We start from the raw sequence: 27,765 nt of genomic DNA on the forward strand, positions 1-27,765 counted from the left end.
TCAGAAAGATGCCGGCATACGTGAACACAGTTATCTATCGAGCTGCTCTAGGTCATTGCCAGCAGACCTGGCGGGACCTTGAAGACACTGAAGATGCCCTTCACTGAGCTGTTGGCTGGACTAGAGTTAAGTGGGATCTGTTAATTCTTTGGGCAGAGTCAGAGCCATTTTTCATCACTGGGAGAACTTCCTCCTCTAACCGGACTTTCCCAGGTGTCCGAAAGGAGGTGGGGTGAGGGCTCTCACACCTACTTGATACTTCTCACAACGAATCCTCCTTAGATACATGGTCTAGTGTCTGCTTTCCCTAAGAAACGTAGGGACTGGTTTAAAGCAAGGTTATGCCACAACTGAATTATGCAACCAACTGTCGACCCTGGAACCTAAATTAAATGAAACATTTAAATTGACATGAGAGGGAGTGCCTGGGTGGCTCAGTTGGTTAAGGGTCCGACTCTTGATTTCGGCTCAGGTCACGATCTTGCAGTTTGTGGGATCATGCCCCACATCGGGCTCTGCGCTGACAGTGCAGAGCCTGCTCGAGATTCTCTCCCTCTCTCTGCCTCTCCCCCACTCTCTTTCAAAATAAATAAATAAACCAAAAAATGTTTTTGAATAGACAGACAAAAAATACTTCCAGGGAATGGAGTGGCTAATCAGTAGGACACAAGTACCAGGCTCTTATGTGACCCTCTCCCGCAAATAACAATGACAACCACTTGAAGTACCAAGCCCAGGAAAATCTCATTTCCATCATCACCTTTCCAAGAAAACTTGCAAGTTCAAAATTAATCCCATGAGCCCTCACTGCTCTCATGTCAAGCCAACTGACCTCCATCGCTCATCAGAACCTCGCTTAGCATGGAGAGCTCTATGCTGGGAAAGGGGGAAATCTTAAGTAGGGTAAACTGTGAAATAGAGTATCTGTCTGTGTTATTTCTGGCTGCAGACAGGTGTTTCCAATCTCTGTGTGGTCTGAAAAGAAATGCATCCAAGTCAGTGTGCTTGTGTGTAGGTAGGAAGGGAAGAACAACTTACACTTGTTTTCAAACAAAAGTTGCTATGTGTTTATTAAGACGTTTCTGTTAACTTAAATAATACAGCTGGCTCAGTAAATCATTAGCCATATATTATCACACATTCAGAAAGTTTCTGGGAAGATCAAGACGGCTTCTCTTCTGGCTCAACTGGATCTGAGAAAAGAACAGAAGAAATTACATTTGATTTATAGCTGCTGGTCATCAACAAACATGTGCTGGCTATACAGTTTGGGCAGGCAGGAAACCTAGACTGTTTTCCCCTCTTGGCTGTTTTGCTCAACAGTAAAGCGATACGCACTCCCACAGTCTCCTCAACATGGAAGAATCTCAGAGAAGACCAACTTAGTCAATTGTGAGGAACAGGCCAACTGCAAAGCTCAACCTCAGAACTACTATATTTCCACATCAAAGATCAAGCCATGGAAAGGGAAGCACGTCTTACTGTTTGAAATACTAGGCAGCAAAATTAATGACCAGCCACTAACTAGCTCTGTGACAAGCTTCCACCAACTAGCCACAGGGCAGGCCACTTTTAATTTCTCAAGAAACACATACAAAATAAGAGGGTGTGAGCTCATGGAAGTTACAATTATATGTGAAGATCGTCATCTCTCACTATTACGTCTAGCCTTTGTGGATTAAATGTTCAGTAATAACAATTTTGATGACCACTACTGAACAGTATATTAGAGATCTGACCTCAGAAAGAGAGAACCAGACTGTTGTGATTTGGGATAAAAATTCCCAGGGAAGGTTCAGGTCCAACTGCGCTGCTCCTGATCTACTTCCATCCCGCTCCCCTATCTAAAGATACAGCAACCCTGGGGCAAGGAAACAAAGGTCAGCTCATGTGGTCCCCTCTGCCAACTGACAGCAACGAGTGTAACCTTAAAACCTGAAGAATCAATCAAAAAGGATTTTCTTACTTCATATAATCTCTTTAGAAGTCTGAGTAATGGTGCAACCTGAAAAAGTAAAAGACAAATCATCTAAACAAACAACTTTGTGATTACCCAGAGTATGGTCAACCAGATCACAGAATGGCACTGAAGAAGCATTTTTGGGGGGTAAACAACGTATTCATAATCATTCTCACCAGGCAGCTAGGTTAAGACTCCTCAATGTGACATTCTGAAGGATCCTAAGGCTACTACCTCAGGTTTTACTAAAAGCATCAAGCTTGCTCCAAAGCATCGAATTGGAGTCTTTGAAATACCTGACCAGCCACACCCAACACAAAGGTTGTCAGTCCCACACACTTGCTAGAAACAGTCTCCCCACTCAGCAATGCTCTGGATAAAATGTGAATGGCCTCCGGTGCTTAAACTTCAGAAAAGAAAATACAATTAGATAAACCAAAGTTTTGGGAGAGAATCTGTAAGTGCAGTAGGAATTTGCATTCTTGAACACCCAAACTGAAACAATCACCCCAAAAACGACTGCAAGCAAGTGAGAATGATGGAATGTACCAACCATTCCAATGGTGGAATGATGGAATGTGTAACCATCTTCCTTTCTGAACAGAACTTGAGACCCCATTACTCTTTGCCATAACCTCTCTTCACAACTATCTCCTTAAAACTGATTTACATTTCTCTTCTTCAAACCAGATTCCAGGTCTGTGAAAGCAGGCCTTCCCTAAAGCATACAAACATAAACACAGGGTCCTACACACATTTGCCACCAACACAAGGGAGAAGGGACAGGGGGCTGTGATGGAAGCCACTAGCTTCCAGCTTGTCAGCAACCCCAGAAGAGCCACCTTGTCACCTGCATCTTCTAGCAACTGTGCAGTTAGATTTTATTTGTTCCCGCCTTATAACCAAGTGAGTTGAGTGCAGAAAAGAACCTGGACAGAATGTAACTTTTAGACATCTCTGTGGCTGACATTCTTATTTACAGCTCACAGCTACAGAGAAAGCAGCACCTTTTTAAAAAAAAAAAAAAAAATCACTTATATCAAGTGAAGTAGGTAGTGAATTAACAGATCAACAAAGGTCCATCTAGACATAAGGCACCAAGAAAGCCGCAATATTATTAAAGTGGCTACACTGGGGGTGCCTGGGTGGCTCAATCGGTTAAGCAACTAACTTTTGATTTCAGCTCAGGTCGTGATCTCACGGCTGGGGAGTTTGAGTCTCATCAGGCTCTGTGCTGACAGCATGGAGTCTGCTTGGGATCCTCTGTGCCCGTCCCCTGCTTGTCCTCTCTCAAAATAAATAAATACGCTTAAAAAAAAAATTAAAAACTAAAGTGGCTACTCTTGACTACTCCCAAATAAATAAATAAAGTTATTTTTAATTAATAAATAAATCCTCAGGTGAACTTTTCTTCTAGTCACATTTTATGGAGAGAAATGCATTTTGTTAGATAATGAAGAGGACAGTCAGGCTAAACACTCTACAATTAATAATTTATCATTGTAGTTGATTAAGACACTGCGTGTTAAGTGGAGAACTGGGAATGTAACAAGAGTATCTCTTCATACTTTCAAAAGAACGTTATGGGTATTTCTGACGTTTAAACATAAATAACACCCACCTATATATCAGGGCTTTGCCTTTTTCATTCCCCAAGGCAAAGTACCCACTTCTGGGAGAAAAATCCATGGTATGAACAAGAGAGACTGTCTTCTTTTTAATGACTGGGAAGTTTGAAAATACCGTACAGGAAGGAAGGTGCACCTGTAGGAAATAATATGAAGCTTTAAATCACAACAACTGCAAACTCTTCTTTCTTAAATTTTAGTCTTCATTCTACCTGTTTGCTGGAACAAAAAGTTCATTTTGATTGTAGTACACATGATGTACAACTCTCGTAATGGAGCAGAGTGTTCTGAAATTAAAATTTGGTTTTCAATGTGCTATTAACCTAGAGGGAAGGGAGGGAAGAGAAGAAAGCATTTCTTTGATGCTTCTAATGCACCATCTAGCATGGCGCCTGCCAGATTCCAATGTTTGCTGACTAAATAAATGAATACACTAAAGTAAAAAGTCAATAGCAGTACTCAATAATGTTCTAACTTAATGACCACAGTAAACAATACTCAAATTTGGTCACAGGGAACAGATACTTTAAATGTTACAAAGAGTCTGATTTTATGTAACTGAAGCCCAGCAAAGCCATACAAATTCTTCCAGTATCATATAATCTATTTTCCATACTTTACTTTTCTGCTTTATGATATATTCTCTGCCTTTTCCAATCTCCCCTCACGGAAGACAAAATCATGGAAACCTGGTTTGTCAAGTGAAAACTGTGTTCTGATTTAAAGAGAGATGAAACGCTCACCACCAGGCCTAAACATGAGGAGGGGCACTGTCTCTTTCTCCAAGAGACTCCACTGTTGGGGAAAATGAGCCAAGTCCAAGATCGATGCAACCAGTCCTCACTCGATTTGTGGGTAAATAAAACCCCAGCATGGAAGCAGTTACCCGAAGTACACTAGGATTTTAACAACTCTCACTTTCAAAGATTCTCCAGCTCTTCCAACAAATAGAGGACCTTAGTGTCCCAGTATATGTGGAGAGCCCTCACTCAGCTATTTCCCTTTGGCAGTCTGTCATCCTCCACACTTTTAAATGAGGCTTTAAACCGTCCAAACAAGGTGATTTCGTAGACGAGCCCCAGGTAAAACCCAGTGATGTACACATCTGTCTGTGGAACAGGTTTCAGTGAGTCACTTATTAGGCCCTATTCCTTCTGGTATACACCTATTGACCATTTTGTCAAGAAAGTAAAGCTTACTGCGGATCTCCAAGCAATTTCAATTATTCTCAACTTTCCCAGGAACCAGGTTCTGCCTGCACAGCACGGCATCAATGCACAGGCATTAGTACTAATGAGAAGTGGTCTTGACCCATTAAAGCTAAGAAGCTGGCAGACTTGATCCGAACTTGTAAACTTCTTAAACACCACTCTTTACATAGGTTCCTTGAAAAATATATTTAAAAAGAACAACAACAACTTAAAGCAGACTAGTTATTTTAGGAGAGGAGCCACAATATGAACATTGCAAAATCTTTTTACTCTTAGTTTGGAAATGTGGAAATTACATGCATTTTTGATAAGCGGTCTGGCTTCTCAATTGCATTTTGCTTAGGCCACTGTAAGTCTGCATCCTCTAGGCACGCACCAACTTTGAACAGGTGATCCAAGGCATCACAGGAGCAAATCAGGAAGTAACTACTTCCTACGAGTGCCAAGAACAGAACTGTCCTATACCTAACTTTGGTCTCCATCCTATGTGTCACCTGGTACTTTTAAACCGTGCTCCAGACACTTGCTCATTAACTTTGCTGGCAGGACTTTGAAGTCTTTTGTGACTCTTCCAAAATAAAATACACCAGAACCAACCTTTCTACTTCAATGACTTTTTTTAAATATAATTCATTGTCAAATTGGCTTACATACAACAGCCAGCGCTCATCCCAACAAGTGCCCTCCTCAGTGCCCATCACCCGCTTTCTGCTCTCCCCCCATCCCCATCAACCCTCAGTTTGTTCTCTGTATTTAAGAGTCTCTTATGGTTTGCCTCCCTCCCTCTGTTTGTAACTATTTTTTCCCCTTCCCTTCCCCCATGATCTTCTGTTAAGTTTCTCAAGATCCACATATGAGTGAAAACACAGGATATCTGTTTTTCTCTGACTGACTTATTTCACTCAGCAGAATACCCTCCAGTTCCATCCACATTGCTGCAAATGGCATGATTTCATTCCTTCTCATTGCCAGGTAGTATTCCATTGTATTTGAATGACTTCTTAAAGATAATTATATTAAATCATGCTTTTTATTTTCTAACCTAAATTGGAAAAAACAGTCTCCTAATTTGGATTCAATGTAACTTCATACTTAAGTCAACTCGTTATTACAAACAGGGAGCTCACTGTGGGGCAAAAATTGGGGCACAAGACACATATCAATTTTTTAAAGCTCATTTCCACCAGACGGGAGCTGTTTATTTTTGTAGCTAAATAAAGAGAAGAGAGTGCCAGAAATACTATGGTAAACACACACTCTTAATAAAGTTTAAGATGTAAACGGTGTCGCCTTAGATGCGGTGCCCTCAGGCCACAAAAAGCCTACACAACCGTATACAGTGGCCATGACTTCACACAAGAGGACCGTGTGTTTTTCCAATGGAGGACAAACACCAACCTATCAACAATGTATTTTTATATTTTATCTCCTGTATTGACTTGATTCTGAGGAGCAAAACCACGTTTACAACAGTCTCCTAAGAGACTCACATGTATGTATCTGTGAGGTCCCCCAGTAGACTCTCTCACTGCATTAGCACTTTCTTCTCAGACCAATGGCTCCCACCCACATGCTTAGACGTCAGCTGTGTTCTAACCTCTCTTTACGGCCCTTGTATCCAAAACTATAGGTGAACTGTTAATGAAGAAAAAGCCCATAAAAACCCAACCTCTTTACCTCAGAAAGTTCCCTTTACCTCCAACACCATTTCTGTCATCACATTTAAGGGCCCCAGTAACAAAATTCAACAAGTGAAAAGCTCAGTCATCCTTAATTTAATGGATAACCAGTTCCACAACTTTCTACTACACCAAAGATTGTAGATGCAATAACAATTTAACTTCTGTGTCTCTTACTGGTGCAATGGCTTAGATTTATATTCACTGCTTTGTGCTGGGATAACAGAACTGTTTGGATCATTATAAGAGACTGCATTTAATGATACTAACGCTGTTTCACCGAGGCATTCTGAAGCTGCTATGCCTGGCTACTTTCCATTAGATATTATGGTTGACTACCATTTAAAAAATGGGATTTGGCTGTTACTAATGAATTCCTTGTGTGATTTTGCCACAGTAAAGAACCATAAATGTTGCCATGATCACTGAAGCAAACTAGGCAGAACTAACTACTAGGCGTCTTGCAGAATATATTATGTCAACAGGAGATAGATCCCATGGTTTTCTAAAAACAATTTACTACCATTAAAATGATAAAAGGTTAATGTGTGCTAGACCACCACTCCCATTAGAGGAGTGGGGATTTTAAAGCTGACTTGAATTAGAACCTTCTCATTTATCAAACAATTCATTCGACACAGAGGCAATAAAACACAGTGCTGTATTTTTTCACTCTTTTCCAACAGAATTCTTTCTTCCTTCCAAGAAAATCTTATGCAGAATGCCAATATACAGCACAGATCAGAGCAGAGCTGCTCTATGTGATACAGGCAGAGCTTGGCCTCCTCCTTGCCCCACTTGCCATCTCAAGTTCTGCACACATTCTAGGGGTCAGAGGATTTCAGATGGAAAACCACAAAAGTTCTACGAAGAACGGAGAATCCAGAAGCACAGTTCTGCCCTTTACTAGCTGCTGACTTTGGGGGAGTTAATCCTCTGAGGACTGTTATTTGGCTCAACATTTTTTTGAGAAGTCTTTATAAACCTTTGGAAACTATACGCTATTACACTTGGTCGAAGCTTTGCTAAGTCAACAAGGTAAAAATAATAGTTTCTGCAAAGTGCTTATAACGCGATAGCATACACGTAACAACACAAGCCAGTGCTGCCATTCAAAGCTCTGTGCCATCTGTCTACCTGGGGCCTAGAGCAAATAACTGTGAAATGAATAAAGAAACTGGTTCTGCCTGAAGAGTAGGAAACTTCACAGAGACGCGATGACATTTAAAATGGGCTCTGAGGTGGGGCAGAAAAGAGTTAACACAGACCCGAGGCTGCTATCCTCAGGAAGGCATGCTCGCACGGACGGCTCTTAGATCATGTCTGGGAACTTGACTGGTAAACAGTTTCCCTACACTGATGCGACATTTTCCCTAAGTGATAAGGATGGCTCACCAGGCCTCAAGCATTTGTATAATGCGGTTTCTGCTCAACACCTGTCTTTCCTTCCGGGAGCCTAGAATCTGGGTACATGCTAGGCAGAGTGTAGCTACATGATCAACCAGCAATAAAAACCTTGGGCACGAAGTCCCTAATGAGGGACTTCCCGGAAGAAAACACCAAACACATGTGGGCACAACTTGTCGGAGGAATTAAACGTGTCGTGTGTGACTCCACTAAGAGAGGACTCTTGGAAGTCTGTGCCTGGCTTCCTCCAGACTGCCCCATGCACCCTTCCCTTGGCTGGTTTCGCTGTGTATCCTTTCCCCGTAATAACTCTTCACTGTGAATAAGACCATATACGGAGTTCTGGGAGTCCTAGTAAATCACCAAACCTGGAGAAGGTCCTGGGGACTCCTGGCACAGAGGCATATTCACAAGTAGTACTGAGCCCTTTAAACTGCAATCTTTTTACATAATTTATTTTCAAGCTCAGTTTATTTTCAAAATCTAAGAAAATCACGCTTTAAAAAGCAGAGATAAGGAAAGAAAACTGTAGAAACATGAAGAATTTGCCTCAAATACATTCCTTAGTACAAATTTGGTGGCTACTGTGCATCATTTCTACAACCACACCCAAAAGCCACAATACTAGTAATGTCTACATCAAAAGAAGCTACTCTTTTTAAAATAACCCAACACGCCCCTTTCCTCCCATCCTTCCATGCCTTCAACTTACATTTTAAGATTATCAATAATGTTTTTAAAGGTAAAGACATATTACCAATCTGACTGCTTCTTTCATTTCTTCTGAAGCAACTGCCAAGATTTCTGTAGTAGGATTGAAGGTCAGAGAAGTAACGCCTGTAACCAAGTTCATTATAGCTTTTATCGGCTTTGGGTTTGTTTCTTGGAGACAAGAATCTTGATTGTATATGTTTACCACTCCACAATTAGAACTGCAAAGAGAAAAGGGAATACGACAGATTAAAAAACAAGCAGAAGGGCTTTCACAACCTAAATCAATACAGATTGAACCGCACAAACTGGTTTTTGCAGGAATCGTATGGTCCTGTGTTACAAAGGGACCAGGGCTGAAGAGTACCTCCCAGGCAAAAACTAGACCCATTCTACCGGTTCTACTGCAGCCTTCCTAAACTCTTGTTAAGTCTGACAGCTTTTCAACTACGAGCTAGAAAACCCAAGAAAGCACAGACTCTCCATTATTCATTCCTTCAATAAATACTCACTGAATGTCACCTTTAGGCCAGGCACCAGAATTAAGTGCAGAGGTGAACAAGAGAGACTAAGCCTGCCACTCCCACAGTGTGTATGGCCAACCTAACATGCGGAAGTGTGCCTGAGAGCTGTCCTTCCCCTATTTAGAGCGCCTTTCTTTTTCCTTCTATCATATTTGTGGGAACCGTCAAAACGGCCGAGTAGCAGCTGTAACAGCAGGTCTCTTCGTTCTACTCCCCTGGGAATATGTGCACTCTGAGTTTACAGAAATATTTACCGGCAACAAATTACACCCAATACTCATAAAAAGTAAATCCTGACGGGGTGCCTGGGTGGCTCAGTCGGTTGAGCGTCCGACTTCGGCTCAGGTCATGGTCTTGCAGTTTGTGAATTTGAGCCTCGTGTCGGGCTCTGTGCTAACAAACAGCTCAGAGCCTGGAGCCTGCTTCAGATTCTGTATCTCTCTCTCTCTCTCCCCTTCCCCTGCTCATGCTCTGCCTCTGTCTCTCAAAAATAAATAAATGTTAAAACAAAAAAATTTATAAAAAAAGTAAATCCTGACAACCTTACCATTAACAGAATCATTTCACAGACAAGAACTTTTTTTTTTAAGATTTTTTACAAAAGTTTATTTATTTGCTTTGAGAGAGCAAGCGTGAGAGAGAACAAGAGCCGGGCAGGGGCAGAGAGAGGGGGAGAGAGAATCCCAAGCATGCTCCGTACTGTCAGCGCAGAGCCTGACTCAGGGCTCAAACTCACAAACTGTAACATCATGACCTGAGCCGAAATCAAGAGCTGGACACTTGACCAACTGAGCCACCGAGGCACTCCGAGACAAGAACTTTCAGGAAAAGTTTTGACCTCAGTGTTCAGACTACCTCCTGCTATGGGCACCACTTATAAGGAACAAGGATAAAGGACTTGCAATACATAGATACTTAATTCAAACTTTATCAGCAAATGCAACACAAACTCGAAAGATGCATTAAGTCACAAGAGTGACACATTAAGTCACAAGAGTAACACACACGCATTCCACGAAGTGTGTTCTCATTCCTACCAGACGTGTACCGACTGCCTACACTGAACCAGATACGATGCATGAACAAGACCAATTCAGTTCACACATGTTCTGTAGCCTGAAACGACAGCCAACCACACAAACAGTATGGTAGTGCTTTCGAGTCTTCAAATTCCTTACATACACATTTTCTCACTTGATCCTAAGAACGCTTTCGGTAGAGCTAACCGTGTGTAGTCCATGCTAACCACTCAAGAGACACCACATACATCCTTGATTTAATTTTGTTATGGACTGAATATTTGTGCCCCACCAAAATTCCTATGATGAAACCTTATTTTATTAGGAGGTGGGGCCTGAGGGAGGCGATTAGGGCATGTCGGTGAAGCCCTCGTGAATGGGATCAGAGCCCTCCTAAAAGAGACCCCAGAGGCTCTCTCCCTCTTTCCATGCGAGGACACAACAAGAAGTCGACAATCTGCAACCTGGGACAGGGTCTTCACCAGAAGCCAGTGACAGTGGTACCCTGACCTTAGACTCCCCATCCCCAGGAATAGAAGAAATAAATTTCTGCTACCTAGTCTATGGGGGTCTTTACAATGGCAACCCAAACTAAGACAAATTTCCTCTTCTCCTTATTTGTATTTTTGGCTGGGATCAAAATGTCTATTCACTGTACTTATTTTACACCAAATCTCTTATTTGCTGAAAACTAATTTACAGCTAAATCCACCTTAATTAAGGACAAAAAGTTATAATCCATACGGCTCTCTTCTAAATATCAACTTTAGATCAAATCTTACCGTCATGAACATCAGAGGCTCCTTATACAATGCCTATTCATTCTTATTTGACTATTGCTTAAATTGATGGAACAAAAGTGGCACATGTTAACCATTCTGATGTATGGAAACTTACTTATAGTGGTATTTCTGCTCAAAGACCATAACTAATTCTAATATGCCACTGAGAGTGGGTGGTATTTACTGAATGAGAACTGTGTGTCCAACAGTATGCAATACAGGAATACAGAATATCAAAAGGAATTTATCCCAGAAAAAAATATACGTGCATAAAATAGCCAGAAATACAAGAGGATATAACACAGCACACTAAGCTCTATATGTGACCCAGAACCTCGAAGAAAGGAAAAATCAGCATGAGGTGAAGCTGCAGCCAAATGAAGTTTTGTGGAAGACAAAGGACTTAGGCTGGGGAAGGCAGACATGAAGTGAAAAAACAAAACAGAACAGAACAGAACAAGGTATCACAGATAAGGAGGAGAACAGGAACTAACAGAGAAATAAGCATGCTTACTAGCTTACCCCCGAACTTGTAACTAAAGAAACAGACCTGATAATTATCCTTCCACCCACAACCATAGCTGACTGGCAAGTCACACACAACCAGAGCAGAAGCAAGTTCCTGAATCAGGGACAGTAAACCCATTAGCAGATCAGCAACCACAGAGTCCTGGCCCACAAAAATCTCCACAAACAGGAATGGTGGCAATTAGCCAGATCAATGTTTGTCTTATGAATTAGGACTGGGATGGTGATGGTGGTGGTGGTAGTTGGTGTCAAAGCTAAAAGACACAGAGAGGCGCCTGGGTGACTCAGTCGGTTAAGCGTCTGACTTCGGCTCAGGTCATGGTCTCAAGGTTCATGAGTTCGAGCCCCACGTCAGGTTCTCTGCCGTCAGCACAGAGCCCGCTTCGGATCCTCTGTCTGTCTGTCTGTCTGTCTCTCTCTCTCTCTCTCTCTCTCTGCTTCTCCCCTGCTCTCTCTCTCTTAAAGCTAAATAAACATTAAAGAAAAAAAAAAGACACATAGAAAGGGCACACAGGGGCCACAAATAAATATTATGAGCAAGAAGATATCGTAAGGTAGAACAGTAGTTATCAACCAGGAACAGTTCTGCCCCTGGGGGGACACCTGGCAATGTCTGGAGACAGTTTAATGGTCACAACTAGGGGGACACCTTAGCCAAGGATGTCCTACAGAACTTAAAGCAAACAGGTTGAATACAGAACTCAAATGCTCTCCTCTGTTGAATTCTCTAAGACTGAACTCTACCGAGTTTAGTCTCATTCTCAGTTACCCTTCTCCACGGACTCTTACCCCAAGGTTCTCTTTGCCACCTGCCTCTAATGTCTCACTCACCTTATTTATGGCCACGGGCCACCCATCTCCTATCACATCCAAATCAGCATCTTTACGCCACACCACACTTCTACCTGCCTGTAGACATGAATGCACCTCTCCCGACACCACTCCTTCTCCTCCTCATACAATGACAAGTCTACTCTTCTGGCCACTCAGGCCTGCAGCCTGAGAGTGTCACTGCTTCTCTCCCACCCCAATTTTCTAAGCAGCTATGACATACATCACAAACATCACTTCCTGTCTCTCCCATATTCCCGCTCCCACTGTCCCCAGTGATGGCCCCACCCAGGTTATGTCAATGACTTCAAGGCTCCCTGTATCTCTGCTGCCCCCCTAAAGGCTGTCATGGGAATTATCTACTTCAAACCCTAAAATTCAGATGTGACCACAATTCTCCTCTATGGAAAAACCCTTGGTGGTTGCTCTTTCCACTCAATATAATGTCCACACTCTTCGACACAGGGTAAAAGTTGTCCCCTTCCTGCTTTCCTTTGTGGCCTAAGCCCTCAGGAGTCATCCATCTGCACTCCACTCAGAATCCAAACCGGAACTTTCTCACCTCCACACCCTTCCTTTCTACTTCCTGCCGTGCCTTTCTCTGAACCCTACCTGGCCCTCAAGTGCTTAGCTGGAGTGCCAATACCTACAATGACACCTCTCCTGATGGCCCTTACAACAGCCCTCACCATTCCTTACAGTCTTTTATTTTTTGAGAAACAGAGAGAGAGAGAGAGAGAGAGAGAAAGCACAAGTGAATAAGGGGCAGAGAGAGAGAGAGAGAGAGAGAGAGAGAGAGAGAGAGAAGCAGGGCTTGAGCTCACCCAATGTGGGACTCAAACTCATGAACCATGAGATCATGACCTGAGCCAAAGTCCGATGCTTAACAACTAAGCCTACCAAGCACCCGTATTCCTTACACTCTTAAGAAATACCATCTCAACTGCAGACCTCTTGATGACTCATGATGTACATGGATACATGTGTCCCCACCATGGGACCACTAACTACCTCACAATCCCTAGCTAAATGGTAAATGTTTTTATAAATGAGAAAACCAAGGCAGAAACACATCATCGAATAAAACAGGTTTTCCTCACATTGTAAAACATCTATGGCTTGAAGATTCTCTAGATGAAGTAAAATGAAACCCACTTCATATGTTCAATGGGAATGTTAAAATAAAAGAACTATTAACTCCAGGCCCTAAAACCTAATGAATTTCGTATTTTTCTGGAGTCCTGAATTATCCAGTATTTTTTAAATATAAAATCCAAATATCTGGGGAGTGGCAGCGTGGAAAGAACACTGAACTGGGAACCAGACAAGCTGCGTTCCAGATCCAGCTCTGCCAATAATCAGTTTAATGAGTAACAACCAATAAACAAAACTAAAATTCCCAACTCTTAGGCCTCAGTTTCCTTACTGCTCAAATGACTAGATTGGACTCGCACTGTCTACACCTTTCTGTGATGGTGGGAATGCTCTGTATCTGCACTGTCCTAGATGGAAGCCACTAGATGCACACAGCTACTGAACACTTAAAATGTGGCTAGCGTCACAAAGGAACAAACTTTTATTTTAATTAATTTAAATTGAACAAGCCACATGTGGCTAGTGGCTACCATGATGGACATGCAGGATCAGACTACCATACAAAGATGAAAGAAAAACTTTTGTTTATTTAGCTTTAAGTTACAGAAGACTAGCTCCCACATTCTTCAAACCCAGAGAGGTTACTGAAATCACAAAAATCCTGAAGCAAGTCTTAAGCTAAGGGTTTAAAATCCAGATTTAAGTAGGAGAAATAGCAAGCCAAGGTCATTTAGAGACTTAAAGAGATAAAAGATAAAGCTATGTAAAAGCTGAAGCACCGAATGGTTGAAGCCGACTTTCCAAAGGGATTATATATTGGCACAAAAGGATTCATACACAAGACAAACTGGACTGTAAATGTTCTTCTTGTGAGATTTCTTAATTAGCAGAACTCCCAGTAACTGTACCTTCATATATTTAAAAACATGAACACAGAGAGGTACACCTTTAAAAAAAGGCAGCAGCATGGTTAAGAGCTCAGGCTTTGTAGCCAGATGTGGGTTGTAATGTTGGCTCTACCACTTACTATTTGTGTGACCTTAACCAAGTAATTTAACTCCCAGTACCTCGCCCTTCTCCACCTGTAAAGTGGTGACAGTAGGACCTATATATACTGTGAAGTAGAAAATGAGAAATAGTTTACGTATGAAAAATATATGTACACACACATATATGTGTATAGTTAACATACACGCACATACATACGTGTATAATAACATATGGAAAACAACAATTCTTGGCACATGGTAAATGCTGGGAAAACATTTGCAAGTAAGGGGCCCCTGGGTGGCTCAGTTGGTTAAGCATCTGACTCTTGATTTCATGAGGTCATGACCTCATGGTCTATGAGTTCAAGCCCCATGTTGGGCTGTGTGCTGACAGCACGGAGCCTGCTGGGGATTCTCTCTCTCTCCCTCTCCTGCTCGTGCTCGATCTTTTTATTCTAATTATTATTCAAAGTTTGAAATTACTTTGAAATAATTAATAATACTTTGAAATAATTAAATGGGAACCATAATAAAAAGACAATTTTGTATATTTATAAGAAGTTGATGAAGAGTAGAATCAACAAATCTCTAATCACCTGATAGGACTTTGATCTGAAAATACAAAAGTACGTATTTCTATAGCGTTCGCCTAAAATTCTCAAAATGCAAAGACCCCAAAGTGGTTTGTAGCTTGCACCCCAAGTAAAGGCAGGAGCCTAAGCTAGCGATCTGTGCCACAGCTGCAACAGGAGACATTGCCAATTTCCTCATGGTAAGCACAGAAAATAAAATAAAACAAAGGAGATTCTCCAAGTCACATTATGAGGTCATTTGAATTTGGTGAGGTCATAAGGGCCTCTGCACACAAAGGGCTGTCACACCTCTTTCCCATTCTTCAATATACAGTGCTTTGTACATAGAGGACGTTCATATGTCTATTTCTTTTTTTTACTGATGGACTTCCAGACCAGCTAGGAAGTCACAGAACACTACTGCATTTACAGAAGATGCAGCAAAGGTACGATTTAACCACAGATTCCACCCAGTGGAGTGAGAGAGGCACTGCACCTGAAAAAGTAAGACCACAGGCCTCCAGACCCCACTCTGTCCATGTTTTCAGTGGTCTCTGACAGAACGCTTCAGAGCATCAGTCCCTGTCTATAGAATGAAGGACAGTCCAGAGATGTCCCAAGTACATTCTAACAATGATGTTCTGTGTGAATTAACATCAAATTTTCTAAAAGTATATAGCATTCCTTACAGGAACAGATGCCATAAAAAACAGTAATATAAGTGAAAAGTGATCTCTATTTACAGCATACTCAGCTTTCCTACTGCTCTGTCAGAGCAAAACTGCAAAGCAAAGAAAGCATCTACTTTCTGTCAGGACACTGAATGAGAAGAATTAACAGATACAAACAGATGAGTTTTTAGATCAAAGGAGTTAATTCCTAACAGCAGGAGCCAAGACAGAGGAGTTTCACACCAGTACAGCAGGAGGAGGGAGAGGGCGGGAGAGGGCAGAGAGAGGAGAAGAGAGGCAGAGAGACGGGAAGAAAGGGGAGGAGAAAAGGAGAGAAAGGGAGCCAACACCTCACCAGTGGGGCTCTGCCTCTCCTGCCTCTGGCTTCTCCACCACCAGTAACTCTTCCCCAACCTCCCTAATAACTCCAGAAATTCCTCTAAGATTAAGGCCCTGCTTTACAAGTATAACAATAACAACCTAATTATGTTCTTGGACCAAGCACATCAGAGTTCCATTACACTGAGGGCAACTCAAATCAGTTTAAACTAGTATTAGACTTTTCCTATTTGGGTCCTTCAAAGGGCCCAATGAATAAAATGATAAAAGTGATTCAAAAAAGAGAGGCAAACTCTGGAGAACAGTATGGAGGTTCTTCAGAAAGTTAAAAAACAGAACTACCCTACGACCCAGCAATTGCACTACTAGGCATTTATCCACGGGATACAGGTGTGCTTTTTCGAAGGGGCACACGCACCACAATGTTTACAGCAGCATTATCAACAGTAGCCAAACTATGGACACAGCCCAAATGTCCATCAACTGATAAATGGAGTAACAAGATGTGGTGTGGGGCACCTGGGTGGCTCAGCTGGCTAAGCATCCGACTTCGGCTTAAGGTCACAGGTCAGGTCATGATCTCACAGTTTGCAAGTTCAAGCCCTGCATCGGGCTCTCTGCTGTCAGTGCAGAGCCAGAGAGCCTGCTTCGGATCCTCTGTCCCTGTCTCTCTGCCCCTCCCCTGCGTGCTCACTCTCTCACTTGCTCGCTCTCTATGTATAAAATAAAACATTAAAAAAAAAATATGTGTAGTGTATGTACATGTATGTGTGTATATTCATATATATAATCAAGTATTACTCAGCCATTAAAAGGAATGAAATGTTGCCATTTGCAATGACGTGAATGGAGCTAGAGTGTATAATGCTAAGCGAAGTAAGTCAATCAGGGAAAGACAAATACCGTATGATTTCACTCACGTGGAATTTAAGAAACAAAATAGATATGGGAGGGGGGAAAAGAGAGAGGGAAACAAACCATGAAGGAACTTTTTTTTTTTTTTTGGAGAGAGAGACAGCAAATGGGGGGGGAGAGGGGGCGGGGAGAGGGGGAGAGAGAGGATTCCAAGCAGGCTCCATACTGCCAGCACAGAACCCGACACAGGCTCAAAATCATGAACTGTGAGATCATGACTTGAAACGAAATAAAGAGTCAGACGCTTAACTAAGCCACCCAGGTGCCCTAAACCATCAGACTCTTAAAGACACACAACAAACTGAGGGCTGATGGAGAGAGGTGGGTGGGGGATGGGCTAGACAGGTGATTGGCACTGAGGAGGGCACTTGTGATGAGCACTGGGCACTGTATGTAAGTGATCAATCACTGAATTCTACTCCTGAAACCAATGTTACACTGTACGCTAACTAGAATTTAGATAAAAATTTGAAAAGAGAAAAAAAAAAGGCAAGGATCAGAAAAACACTAACTTCACAAATTTAAGTGAAGATCATTTCTGGGCAGTTCTGCTTAAAATTACTCAAAATTAGTATTTTGACAATGCTAGTCTTCGCTTTAAAGGAGCTTCATTCCCAGAAGTTGTGCTTACCACGACTGCTGCCACAGTGCACACACTCTGCACAAATGCTGGGCTCACACTGAGACAGCCCTCCCTACAGGTGCCACAGGGGTGGTGACCAGGGAGAACACAGGACAGGGAGGGGCCTTCCTCTAAGCCTTTATTTCGGCTGGGTCTCCAAGCTCCACAGCATGGTCCCACTTTCCCTTCCTCCAGGCCCCAAAGGTAACCAATTTTCAAATGGTGGTGGGCATGTTCCCCAATTTTAACCCTGAAGGGAATGAAGTGAAAAAAGAATGGGGAATATGCTGTGCTTCCAGATGGTAAGACCCGCTTCATCTCTCACTTAGGAAGGATTTGACTGAAGTGGTGTCCAGTCTAAGAAAGTCATAAAAATCCACTGTTGGAAGCTCTAAAGTTACAGGTGCTAATGAGTGGTTTGGTAGGTAAGATGATTTAGAAACACAGGTAAGATGTATCCAATGCCTCCTCCCACCACGCAGCTTTAGAATCAAGTAGGAGAATAGCGTCATCTTTTCCCGAGTGTAATAACCATTTTTTTCCCAATGATAATACAATAGCATGCTCTAGGTAGTATTTTCGAGGTGTCTACGATATTAACAAACAGTATTTCTAAGGAACATATATTTGCTTTATACCACTAGCCAGACAAAGAAAACTATGCCTTAAGGGGCGCCTGGGTGGCTCAGTAGCTTGAGCGTCTGACTTCAGCTCAGGTCATGTTCTCAGTTTGTGAGTTCAAGCCCCGCATCAGGCTCTGTGCTGACAGCTCGGAGCCTGGAGCCTGCTTCGCATTCTTGTCTCCCTCTCTCTCTGCCCCTCCCCTGCTCACACGCTGTCTCTCTCTCAAAAATAAATAAAGATTAAACAAAAAATTAAAAAAAAAAACAAACTATGCCTTAAGTAGCTTCAAATTTAACTTGTTCTGTATCCTTGTCAATGGCAAGAAAACTAAAACAGCAAGAAAACTTGATGTGATCAAATGAATATTTCAAATATAAGAAAAACTACAATGATATAAAGTAGTGCTATAACCACCATTACTAAACACTGCATTAAGAATGCAAAAAAAACTGGGTCTACTGATTTTCTATTACTGAACAGTTTATAAACCAAACCACTTAAGCATCATGCAGTATATTCAATTCTTTAATATTTTCTCATTAGTACAATGGGATTAAGGTTATAAGAACCTCTCTTTACCTACCCACAAGCCACATACTGTCCATTCCTAGATGTGGCAATGCTTAATCCATATAAACTGCCTTCATCAACGAATCTGTTAAGGCACTTTCTAGAGTTCACATCCCAAACATACACTTCCCCATCGCCTGAAAGAAAGAGCCAAAAGGGTTTGGTTAATGTTGCTTTAAACTTGAAAGCCAAGTGAACTGACCATTCATTCTTAGCCACACTTTATTTTTTTTTTTTATTTTTTTTAAATGTTTTTATTTATTTTTGAAGGAGAGACAAACAGAGCATGAGCAGCGGAGGAGCAGAGAGAGAGGGAGACGTAGAATTTGAAGCAGGCTCCAGGCTCTAAGCTGTCAGCACAGAGCCCAATGCGGGGCTCGAACTCATGAACTGTGAGATCATGACCTGAGCTGAAGTCAAGACGCTTAACTGACTGAGCCACCCAGGCGCCCCCTCTTCGCCCCACTTTAACAGTACAAGAGACTACAAACAAAAACTCCCTATAAATGTCCTAGGTCTAGAAAACTGACCTAAAAGGATTCCTTGTATACATTTCTACATGTAGAAAACGCATCCTCAAATAGCCATTAATAAACAGTATCTTTAAGTTTAGAGTGAAAACCACAAACTCTTGGCTTGAGTTGAGCTTTCAGACAGAACTTCTACATTTCACTCAGATGAGTTATTAGAGCAAAAAACTTAAAATAACAAAAAACAAAATACTTATCATCATAAGTTCCAATATCCATCAATAGGCAGAGCACCTATTTGTATGGTAAGTTGATTAATATATCAAACTGATGATGATGGCAATGACAGAGAAAGCGGAAAATAAACTGATCCAGACCACAAGAAATTTATAATTTATGATACATACAGCGTATCTATTACCAAGTCACTTAAATGATAAGAAACGCTAACACGCTAACTGTGAGCAATAAGCACAAATAGTTTAGAGAAAGAAGAATGTGGGTAAGATCAAGGAGGATGTTAAACCTGAAAAGAACACAAATATTTTCATGATAGAAATGACCATCGGGGCACCTGGCTGGCTGTCAGAAGATCATGCAACTCTTGATCTCAGGGATCATGGTTCTGAGCCCCACACTGGGTAAAGGAATTACTAAAAAAAATAAATAAACTTCAAAAAATAAAAAGAAAGGACTATTGCCAAAATCAGTCCTTATTCTTTTTTCTCTCTCCTATAAGCACAATACTGATGATCACTGTCTTCTTCATACCCATTTACAGATTTTTTTTTTAATCTTTATTTATTTTTGAGAGGGAGGGGGAGGAGCATGGGGAGAGGGGGACAGAGGATCCAAAGCAGACTCCGCACTGACAGCAGAGAGCCCAATGGGGGCTTGAACCCACAAACCGCAAGATCATGACCCAAGTCGGAAGTCAGATGCTCAACTGACTAAGCCACCCAGGCTCCCCATTTACAGATTTGTATAATGATCCTACACTCATCTCAAAAGTGTCTCCTCACTCACCCATTTCATCTCTGTCTTTCCTGCGGATATTGTGCTAAAGTTCACTTTTCTATACTCTTCTCCTCCCAATGAGAATTCAATTAATCTCACTGTTTCAAATATTTCCTTGACAAAGATTTTCCAGGCTGGCATAAAGGTTTAGATTAAGCAGTAATAAAATATATTTGGAAAAACTGAACAAGGTCAAACATGAAATTCTTTGTGTTTGCCTGTACAGTAATGTTACGATAAAGGAAAGCATTTACAGATTAGCCCAGCTAGCAACACACTAAAATGGGAAGAGAAGGGAATGATGGCAGAAAGGTCATCTAGATGTTAACAAAGCTGGACTTTTGATTACTCGTCCCCCTGCTTTTACAGGACCTTTGTTATAGAAAATAAGACCTCCACCATCATGACCAATTTTGTAAATACTTCACATCTGCACCTAATTCACATACCAAATTTCAGTATCTCTGACCCTCCACCTCTTCTCCCCGACTCTGGCCCCTCAGGATCCAAGGGCCATTACATTAGGAACATCACTCTGAACCAGTATTTATTCCTTACCTCTCATGAAATCTATTACAATAGTTGATTAAAAAAATACAAATGTGAGTAACTCAACTTTGTGAAAGTTTGATTCTAGGACAAAACCAGAACATGGCAGAAAACATGAATATACACCTTGCCAAAGAAGACATCCAGATGGCTAACAGACACATGAAAACATGCTCAACATCACTCATCATGATGGAAATACAAATGAAAACCACAAAATATCACCTCACGCCTGTCAGAATGGCTAAAATTAACAATGCAGGAAACAACAGATGTTGGCAAGGATGCAGAGAAAGGGGAACCCTCTTACACTGTTGGTGGGAATGCAAACTGCTGTGGCCACTCTGGAAAACAGTATGGAGGTTCCTCAAGAAACTAAAAATAGAATTACCCTACAATCCAACAACTGTACTATTAGGTATTTACCCAAAGGATACAAAAATACAGATTCGAAGGGGTGCACACACCCCCTAATGTTTATAGGAGCATTATCAATAGCCAAACTATGGAGAGAGCCCAAATGTCCACTGACTGATGAATAAAGATATGGGGTGTGTGTGTGTGTGTGTGTGTGCGCGCATATACATACATACACATACACACACATACTGGACTATCACTCAGCCATCAAAAAGAATGAAATCTTGCCATTTACAATGACGTGAATGGAGTTAGGGTATTATGCTAAGTGAAATAAGTCAATAGGAGAAAAACAAATACCATCTGATTTCACTCATGTGGAATTTAAGAAACAAAACAGATAAACATATGGGAAGGGGGAGGAAGAAGAGAGGGAAACAAACCACAAGAGACTCTTAATGACAGAGAACTATGGGTTGATAGAGGGAGGTGGCTGGGGGATGGGCTAGATGGGTGCTGGGTACTAAGGAGAGCACTTGTTGTGATGAGCAGCAGGTGTTGTATGTAGGTGATGAATCACTGAATTCTATTCCTGAAACTAATACTGCACTGCATGTTATCAGACAATAAATTAAAAAAAAAAAAAGGAAAAAAGAAACAGAACAAAAATTAAACAAAAGTTAATGCCAATGTTAATCCTTTTTTTAAAAAAAGCTTTTAAAACTTTTTAATCCAGTTGTAAGTCAAGTAGATGTACTTTACAGCATGGTGACTATAGTTAATAACACAGAACTACCTATTTGAAAGCTGCTGAGAGTAGATCTTAAAAGTTCTCATCACAAGAAAAAAATTAACTATGTGTGGTGACAGATAACCAGACAATGTGGTCATCATTTTGCAACATATACAAGTATCAAATCATTATGCTGCACACCTGACTAATTTAATGTTATAGGTCACATTACACCTCAAAAAAACAACAAAACTAATGCTATATTATCAAGTGCTCTTAGCTGAGGTATAGCAAAAATTCTGCAAAAAGGCCCCACAGAGATTGCAGAGTAAGTACTGACACAACCACCCTGATGCCTCCCCCTACCCAGCAGCACGAGCTACACTGAGATTAGGATGGCCCCAAGATTCTGTGGGAAAGGGAGCAAGAGTCCAAAAAGGCACAGGATGATCAGAAAGGCAGAAGAGCAGGAAAGTGCAAGATTAGAGTCTGTCAAGGATGACTGACAACTGGCCAACTGTACCACAGAAATGTCAGAGGGTGAGCTCTGAATTGTTTTCAATCAATTATGAAGAACATTCAAGACATTACCCAAGTGAAAATGTACTGTTAAAAGAAAAAAGGTGAGGATTGTAAGTAACTTTCAAAAAGAAAGGGAGTCTGAGAATGAATCATTTTTTAAGTAAGCGTTTTCTTCCCATCTTCTCCCCAAACATGTTAACATGATTAAATATGGTTAGCCCCTATTTTGTTTATTTATTTTGAGAGAGAGAGAGAGAGAGAGAGAGAGCGCAAGCGTGTGAGTGCAAGCGGGGAACAAGCAAAGACGGGGACAGACAGAACCCCAAGCAGGCTCTGCAATGTCAGCATGAACCGTGAAATCGTGACCTGAGCCGAAATCAAGAGTCGGATGCTTAACCTACTGAGCCACCCAGGAGTCCCGGCCCCTCACCGTTAACATGTTAGCATGTTAAATGTGTAGCCCTTCACTATCACTAGTCAGTAAATAAGAAGGCAAATGGGGGGCGCCTGGGTGGTTCAGTCATTTAAGCGGCCAACTTCAGCTCAGGTCATGATTTGTGAGCTGGAGCCCTGCATCAGGCTCTGTGCTCTGCTGACCGCTCAGAGCCTGGAGCCTGCTTCAGATTCTGTGTCTCCCTCTCTCTCTGCTTCTCCCCTGTTCACACGCTGTCTCTCTCACTCTCAAAAATAAACGTTAAAAAAAAATTATTTTTTTTTAAAAAAGGCAAATGGTAATGACAAATCCTAAAAATAAAAAATTACTTTCTTACTAACATAAAAAAGTCTAAAATCAAGCACTGTTTTTGGTTAAATCTGAAATGAAACATATCCAAAGCTTCAAAAAAGCTTTAGATGATCATGTCAATTAACCCACCTGAAGAGGCATACATTCTCTTACTATCTGAAGAGAACGTGGATGCTGCAACCCTTCCATTAATTTTCATGCTGCCAATCAGTTCTTTAGTCTGAAAAAACAACATTACTTATCAAATTGTTAGGAGGTACACAGAAGAATCACACTGGGAATAAAAACAATGTAGGTCTGTTTTGTTATAACTATTTGACTTTGTTTTTCCCTATAGTCAAAAGTTCTCCCCAAGTCCTACTGTTGCCCTCTGCTTGAGATGATTCAAGACCATCCCTCCACTAATGTCTTATCCTAAAAGAACAAGCAACCACCAATAAGCATTCACCTTCATTGACAGCAAATGAAGATATCCAGCAACACCATTTATCAGCAAGAAGGACCCATCTGGAGAGACTTCAAAGCTCCTCACTATCTTCTCTTTCAAGCCTAAGAGAGGAGATGAATCAATAAGGATTAATATGATTTTCAGTTACATTATCTTTCACTAGCAACTGAGAGTTCCTTACCTTCTAAAATAAAAAGTGCCTCAAACTAAAAAAAAAAGCTAGGGTCAGACTCTGAAGAAGTCTGACCCCATGCATCACTGAGTATGACCCAAGTATAAGGTCATTACAAAGTGCTCACTTTTCTTCTCTGTCTTGTTTAACATTCACCATTTGAATGACTGGCTAGAGATTCAGCTCTCCAAACAGTAAACATAACAACTAATTTTCCAAATGTACACGGTGACATCTGTAATTAACTAAAAGGATAAATTATACTTCCTTCTCACAAAGTTCATTACCAGAAGAGAAATACACAGACATCAGAGACTGCTAAAACATAGTAACATATAGAAACTAGTTGTTGGCCACCTACTAAACATCCCATGATGAATGAGTCCAGTCCTTAACTTTGTGGATCCAAAAAGGAAAAAAAGGAAAAGAGAAAATCACGAAGTGTCATTGTATTCAAGGGTCGATCAGCTTCTCAAAATGTGACTCGTGTAACCAAACCACATGAGCTAAGTATATAAACCAGAGAGTCAATTTACTTATTTACAAAGGAATATGTTCCTTTTCCATGCCTAAAAGATTCAGATTAACCATTCAAGAGACTCTTTCCGACAAGACTGCTTAGTGAACAAACTTAATAAAAAAGTGCCTAATAGAAAGGATACCTAAAGAATAGGTACAACTGGGGGAAGGGAAGCAAGTGGCCAGGGGGATAGAGTGGAGTAGACTTTTCACGTCTGCTCTTTCCTATGTACTGGATTTTTGTACATTTGAATGTATCATTTAGTCAAAAAAAATATTATTTTTCAATCGTTTTAATATTTATTTATTTTTGAGAGAGAAAGAGAGGAGACACAGAATTGGAAGTAGACTCCAGGCTCCGAGCTATCAGCACAGAGCCTGATGTGGGGCTTGAACTCACAAACTGTGAGATCATGGCCTGAGCCACAGTCGGGTGCTTAACCAACTGAGCCACCCAAGCACCCACCCCCGCAAAAAAAAATGATTTAAAAAAATGTTTGGGGCACCTAGGTGGCTCAGTCAGTTACGCATCCAACTCAATTTAGGTTCAGGTCATGACCCCATGGTTGTGGGACTGACCCTCACATCAGGCTCTACACTGAGCATGGAGCCTGCTTGAGATTCTCTTTCTCCCTCTGCCCCTCTCCCCGGCTCACGCTTTCTCTCTCTCTCTCTAAAATAAATAAAATGAGGGCCGCCTGGGTGGCTCTGTTGGTTGAGCGTCCGACTTCAGCTCAGGTCATGATCTCATGGTCCGTGAGTTCGAGCCCAGCGTCAGGCTCTGTGCTGGCAGCTCAGAGCCTGGAGCCTGCTTCGGATTCTGTGCCTCCCTCTCTCTCTGCACCTCCCCAGCTCATACTTTGTCTCTCTCAAAAATAAATAAAATAAAATGAAAAACATGTTTTAAAGTTGCTAAATTAAAACATTAATCAAAATAAATAAATTTAGAAAAACCTAGTGAAGACCCTTGTTCCCCTACCAGAAAATGCTGGTTTAGCAAGCTCCCACAGACCACTTCTACCCTTTTAACAGTCTTTATCCAGATGGTTTACAATCTTACAAACTGGGCCTCCTACTCTAATCCTGCCTCCACAGACTATACCCTATATTCCTTGATGGAAATCAATCCAGACACATATTTCCAATTACTGGAGTTACTCCTGCTAGGGATGACCAGTCTTCTTAACTATGAACCTATTCCTACCTAGGGTCATTTCATCCCCAAATCTGGGCAAACTTTAGGTTCTGACTACCGTAGACAGAAACAGCTCTAAACAGAAGGAAAATACCATTACATGATGAAACAGGAAGGGAGGCTGATTCTAGCACAGTGTGAGGCTGCAGGTGGAACCCTTTCCCCCCCAGACCCAATCCTACTGACACAAAACTGGGTGGAAGAAATGCAAGAGAAAACTAAAAAGCCTACAGCTGAGGGCCACCAGACCACGGAAGGATATGGACTGCACATGCATCATCAGAGCAACAGAGAACAAAGTTCCCTCATACTGTGCAGAGAAACCCAGTGTGGCAAAGTGCCAGCGGGCTCATTACATAGGTGGCTAGAAGACCTTATGCATTTAGCCTGAGTAAGCTTGCTGTTTTGAGGGAATTCAGGAGAGGGGAGTGTCTTCCAGAAGGAAATACTGGACTTAGAACAAATAAGGATAGGTAGCTGCTTTAGCAATTAATTGGAAAAATAAGAAACACAACTATATTTTCATCCAAAACTTGCAGTATACTAGCTATATGTATACAGTACTTTAATTTTAACCCCCAAAAAAGTGATAATAAATGCTAATATCAATACTGCAATTGCTTCTTACAAATGGTGAACCTTCCAAAATAGAAACCAGATAAAATTTATAAAATGGCCTTGAGAAAGAAGATACGATGCTTTAAAGGTGTCAGATATAAATCTTTTTATAGATCGGTGAATGAGATTTTTAGGCCAACTAATAAGCAACTGATAAGAAAAGGAAAGGCCAATTTAATTATAATAGTGCCAAATTCCATAGGATGGAAAGTGGACTTCGCTGTGATCTGTCATCAGATAAATGATATGCTGCTCCAAACAATGGCGGCAGTTACCACTGAGCATTTACCATGTGGCAAGTGCTAATTTAGGAGCTTATAAAAAATTATCTCTTTTGAACAAACTGAAGGCTACCAGAGGGGAGGGGAGGGAGTGATATAGGTGACGGGGATTAAGACGTGCACCTGTGATGAGCACAGGGTGATGTATCAAACTGTTGAATCACTGTATTGTACACTTGAAACTAATATAACACAGTATGTTAACTGGAATTAAAATAAGAACAAAACAAAAACGAAATAAAATAAAAAATTTTTAAAAAAGTATCTTTCAATATTTAGGACCCTCTATTTCAAAGAAAGAAAAAACTGAAGCTCAGGTATCACACACCATAGTGCCTATAATCAAAATGGCTGCCTGAGCAACTAATTTAATTCCCAAATTGTCAAATTCCTTATGCGTTTACCTGGAACAAGATATCTCTCGTAAGAATTACCCTTATAAATGAATCGGGGCACCTGGGTGGCGCAGTCGGTTAAGCGTCCGACTTCAGCCAGGTCACGATCTCGCGGTCCGTGAGTTCGAGCCCCGCGTCAGGCTCTGGGCTGATGGCTCGGAGCCTGGAGCCTGTTTCCGATTCTGTGTCTCCCTCTCTCTCTGCCCCTCCCCCGTTCATGCTCTGTCTCTCTCTGTCCCAAAAATAAATAAAAAACGTTGAAAAAAAAAAAAATTTAAATGAATCAACAGAAACTGTTTCTGGAATCTGAACTAGTAATCTGGGGTTCTCAAAATTTTTGTGTGTCAGTCTCGTGAAGCGTATGATCCCCCTCTCAAAATAACAGTTGTTCAAAACTTTCATAACTGAAGGAAATGCTAAACTTCAGTTATAGGTTAGTGAAAATAAAGACATAATGTTTTTCCCATCTCATTTTACATACCCCTGAATTCTATCAGAATTTTGAGTCCGTGGACCCGACATTATGAACCCCATCAGTTAATGGAACTATCAATTCAAAATTCTTCAGAATGCACCAATTCTGCATTCTTCATTTTTCAAGCTTGCATTTAAGACAGTGAATGAGTTTGGTGCGCCTGGGTGGCTCAGTCGGTTAAGCGTCCAACTTTGGCTCAGGGCATGATTCACAGCTTGTGAGTCTAAGCCCCACGTTGGGCTCTGTGCTGATGGCTCGGAGCCTGGAGCCTGCTTCGGATTCTGTGTCTCCCTCCCTCTCTGCCCCTCCCCTGCTCACGCTCTGTCTCTCTCTCTCAAAAATAAACATTAAAAAGATAATAAAAAAAAAAAAGACAATGAAAGAGTTCTGAGGTGTATAAGTTTGCACATTCTAACCAGTCAGCGATTTTTCTAATTCTAGTGTCCTTAGTTTCTTGAGTTATTTACAGTTTTATAGTAATAGACTGAAAACAGTGTTCAACAACCAACCCCACCAAAAAAAAAAAAAAGTTTAATTTATCATTATCACCATTAATGCGCCAAGTTATGCTTACTGAGGAAAGAGGAGG

At 41.3% G+C, this 27,765-nt stretch overlaps 1 protein-coding gene across 3 annotated transcripts in view; it reads right to left on the reverse strand.

The window, feature by feature from the left end:
- Positions 1 to 1,043: 1,043 nt before the first annotated feature.
- The window catches only part of UTP18 (UTP18 small subunit processome component), a 42,487-nt gene continuing 15,765 nt past the window's right edge, over positions 1,044 to 27,765 (reverse strand). Inside the window, exons 8-14 of one of the 3 annotated variants that reach the window (XM_042917309.1) lie at positions 23,522 to 23,622; positions 23,203 to 23,293; positions 18,691 to 18,814; positions 8,643 to 8,817; positions 3,582 to 3,724; positions 1,967 to 2,005; positions 1,044 to 1,193 (exon numbers count right to left, since the gene is read on the reverse strand). In XM_042917309.1, coding sequence (XP_042773243.1) covers positions 1,981 to 2,005; positions 3,582 to 3,724; positions 8,643 to 8,817; positions 18,691 to 18,814; positions 23,203 to 23,293; positions 23,522 to 23,622 — 659 coding nt within the window. In that variant the 3' untranslated portion in view covers positions 1,044 to 1,193; positions 1,967 to 1,980. Of the gene's footprint in view, positions 1,194 to 1,966; positions 2,006 to 3,581; positions 3,725 to 3,800; positions 3,876 to 8,642; positions 8,818 to 18,690; positions 18,815 to 23,202; positions 23,294 to 23,521; positions 23,623 to 27,765 lie in introns of those variants that run through there. The other 2 variants (XM_042917310.1, XM_042917311.1) reach the window with 2 other exon arrangements.

This window comes from Panthera leo, chromosome E1 (assembly GCF_018350215.1).
Source record: "Panthera leo isolate Ple1 chromosome E1, P.leo_Ple1_pat1.1, whole genome shotgun sequence".
Classification (NCBI taxonomy): Eukaryota; Metazoa; Chordata; class Mammalia; order Carnivora; family Felidae; genus Panthera; species Panthera leo.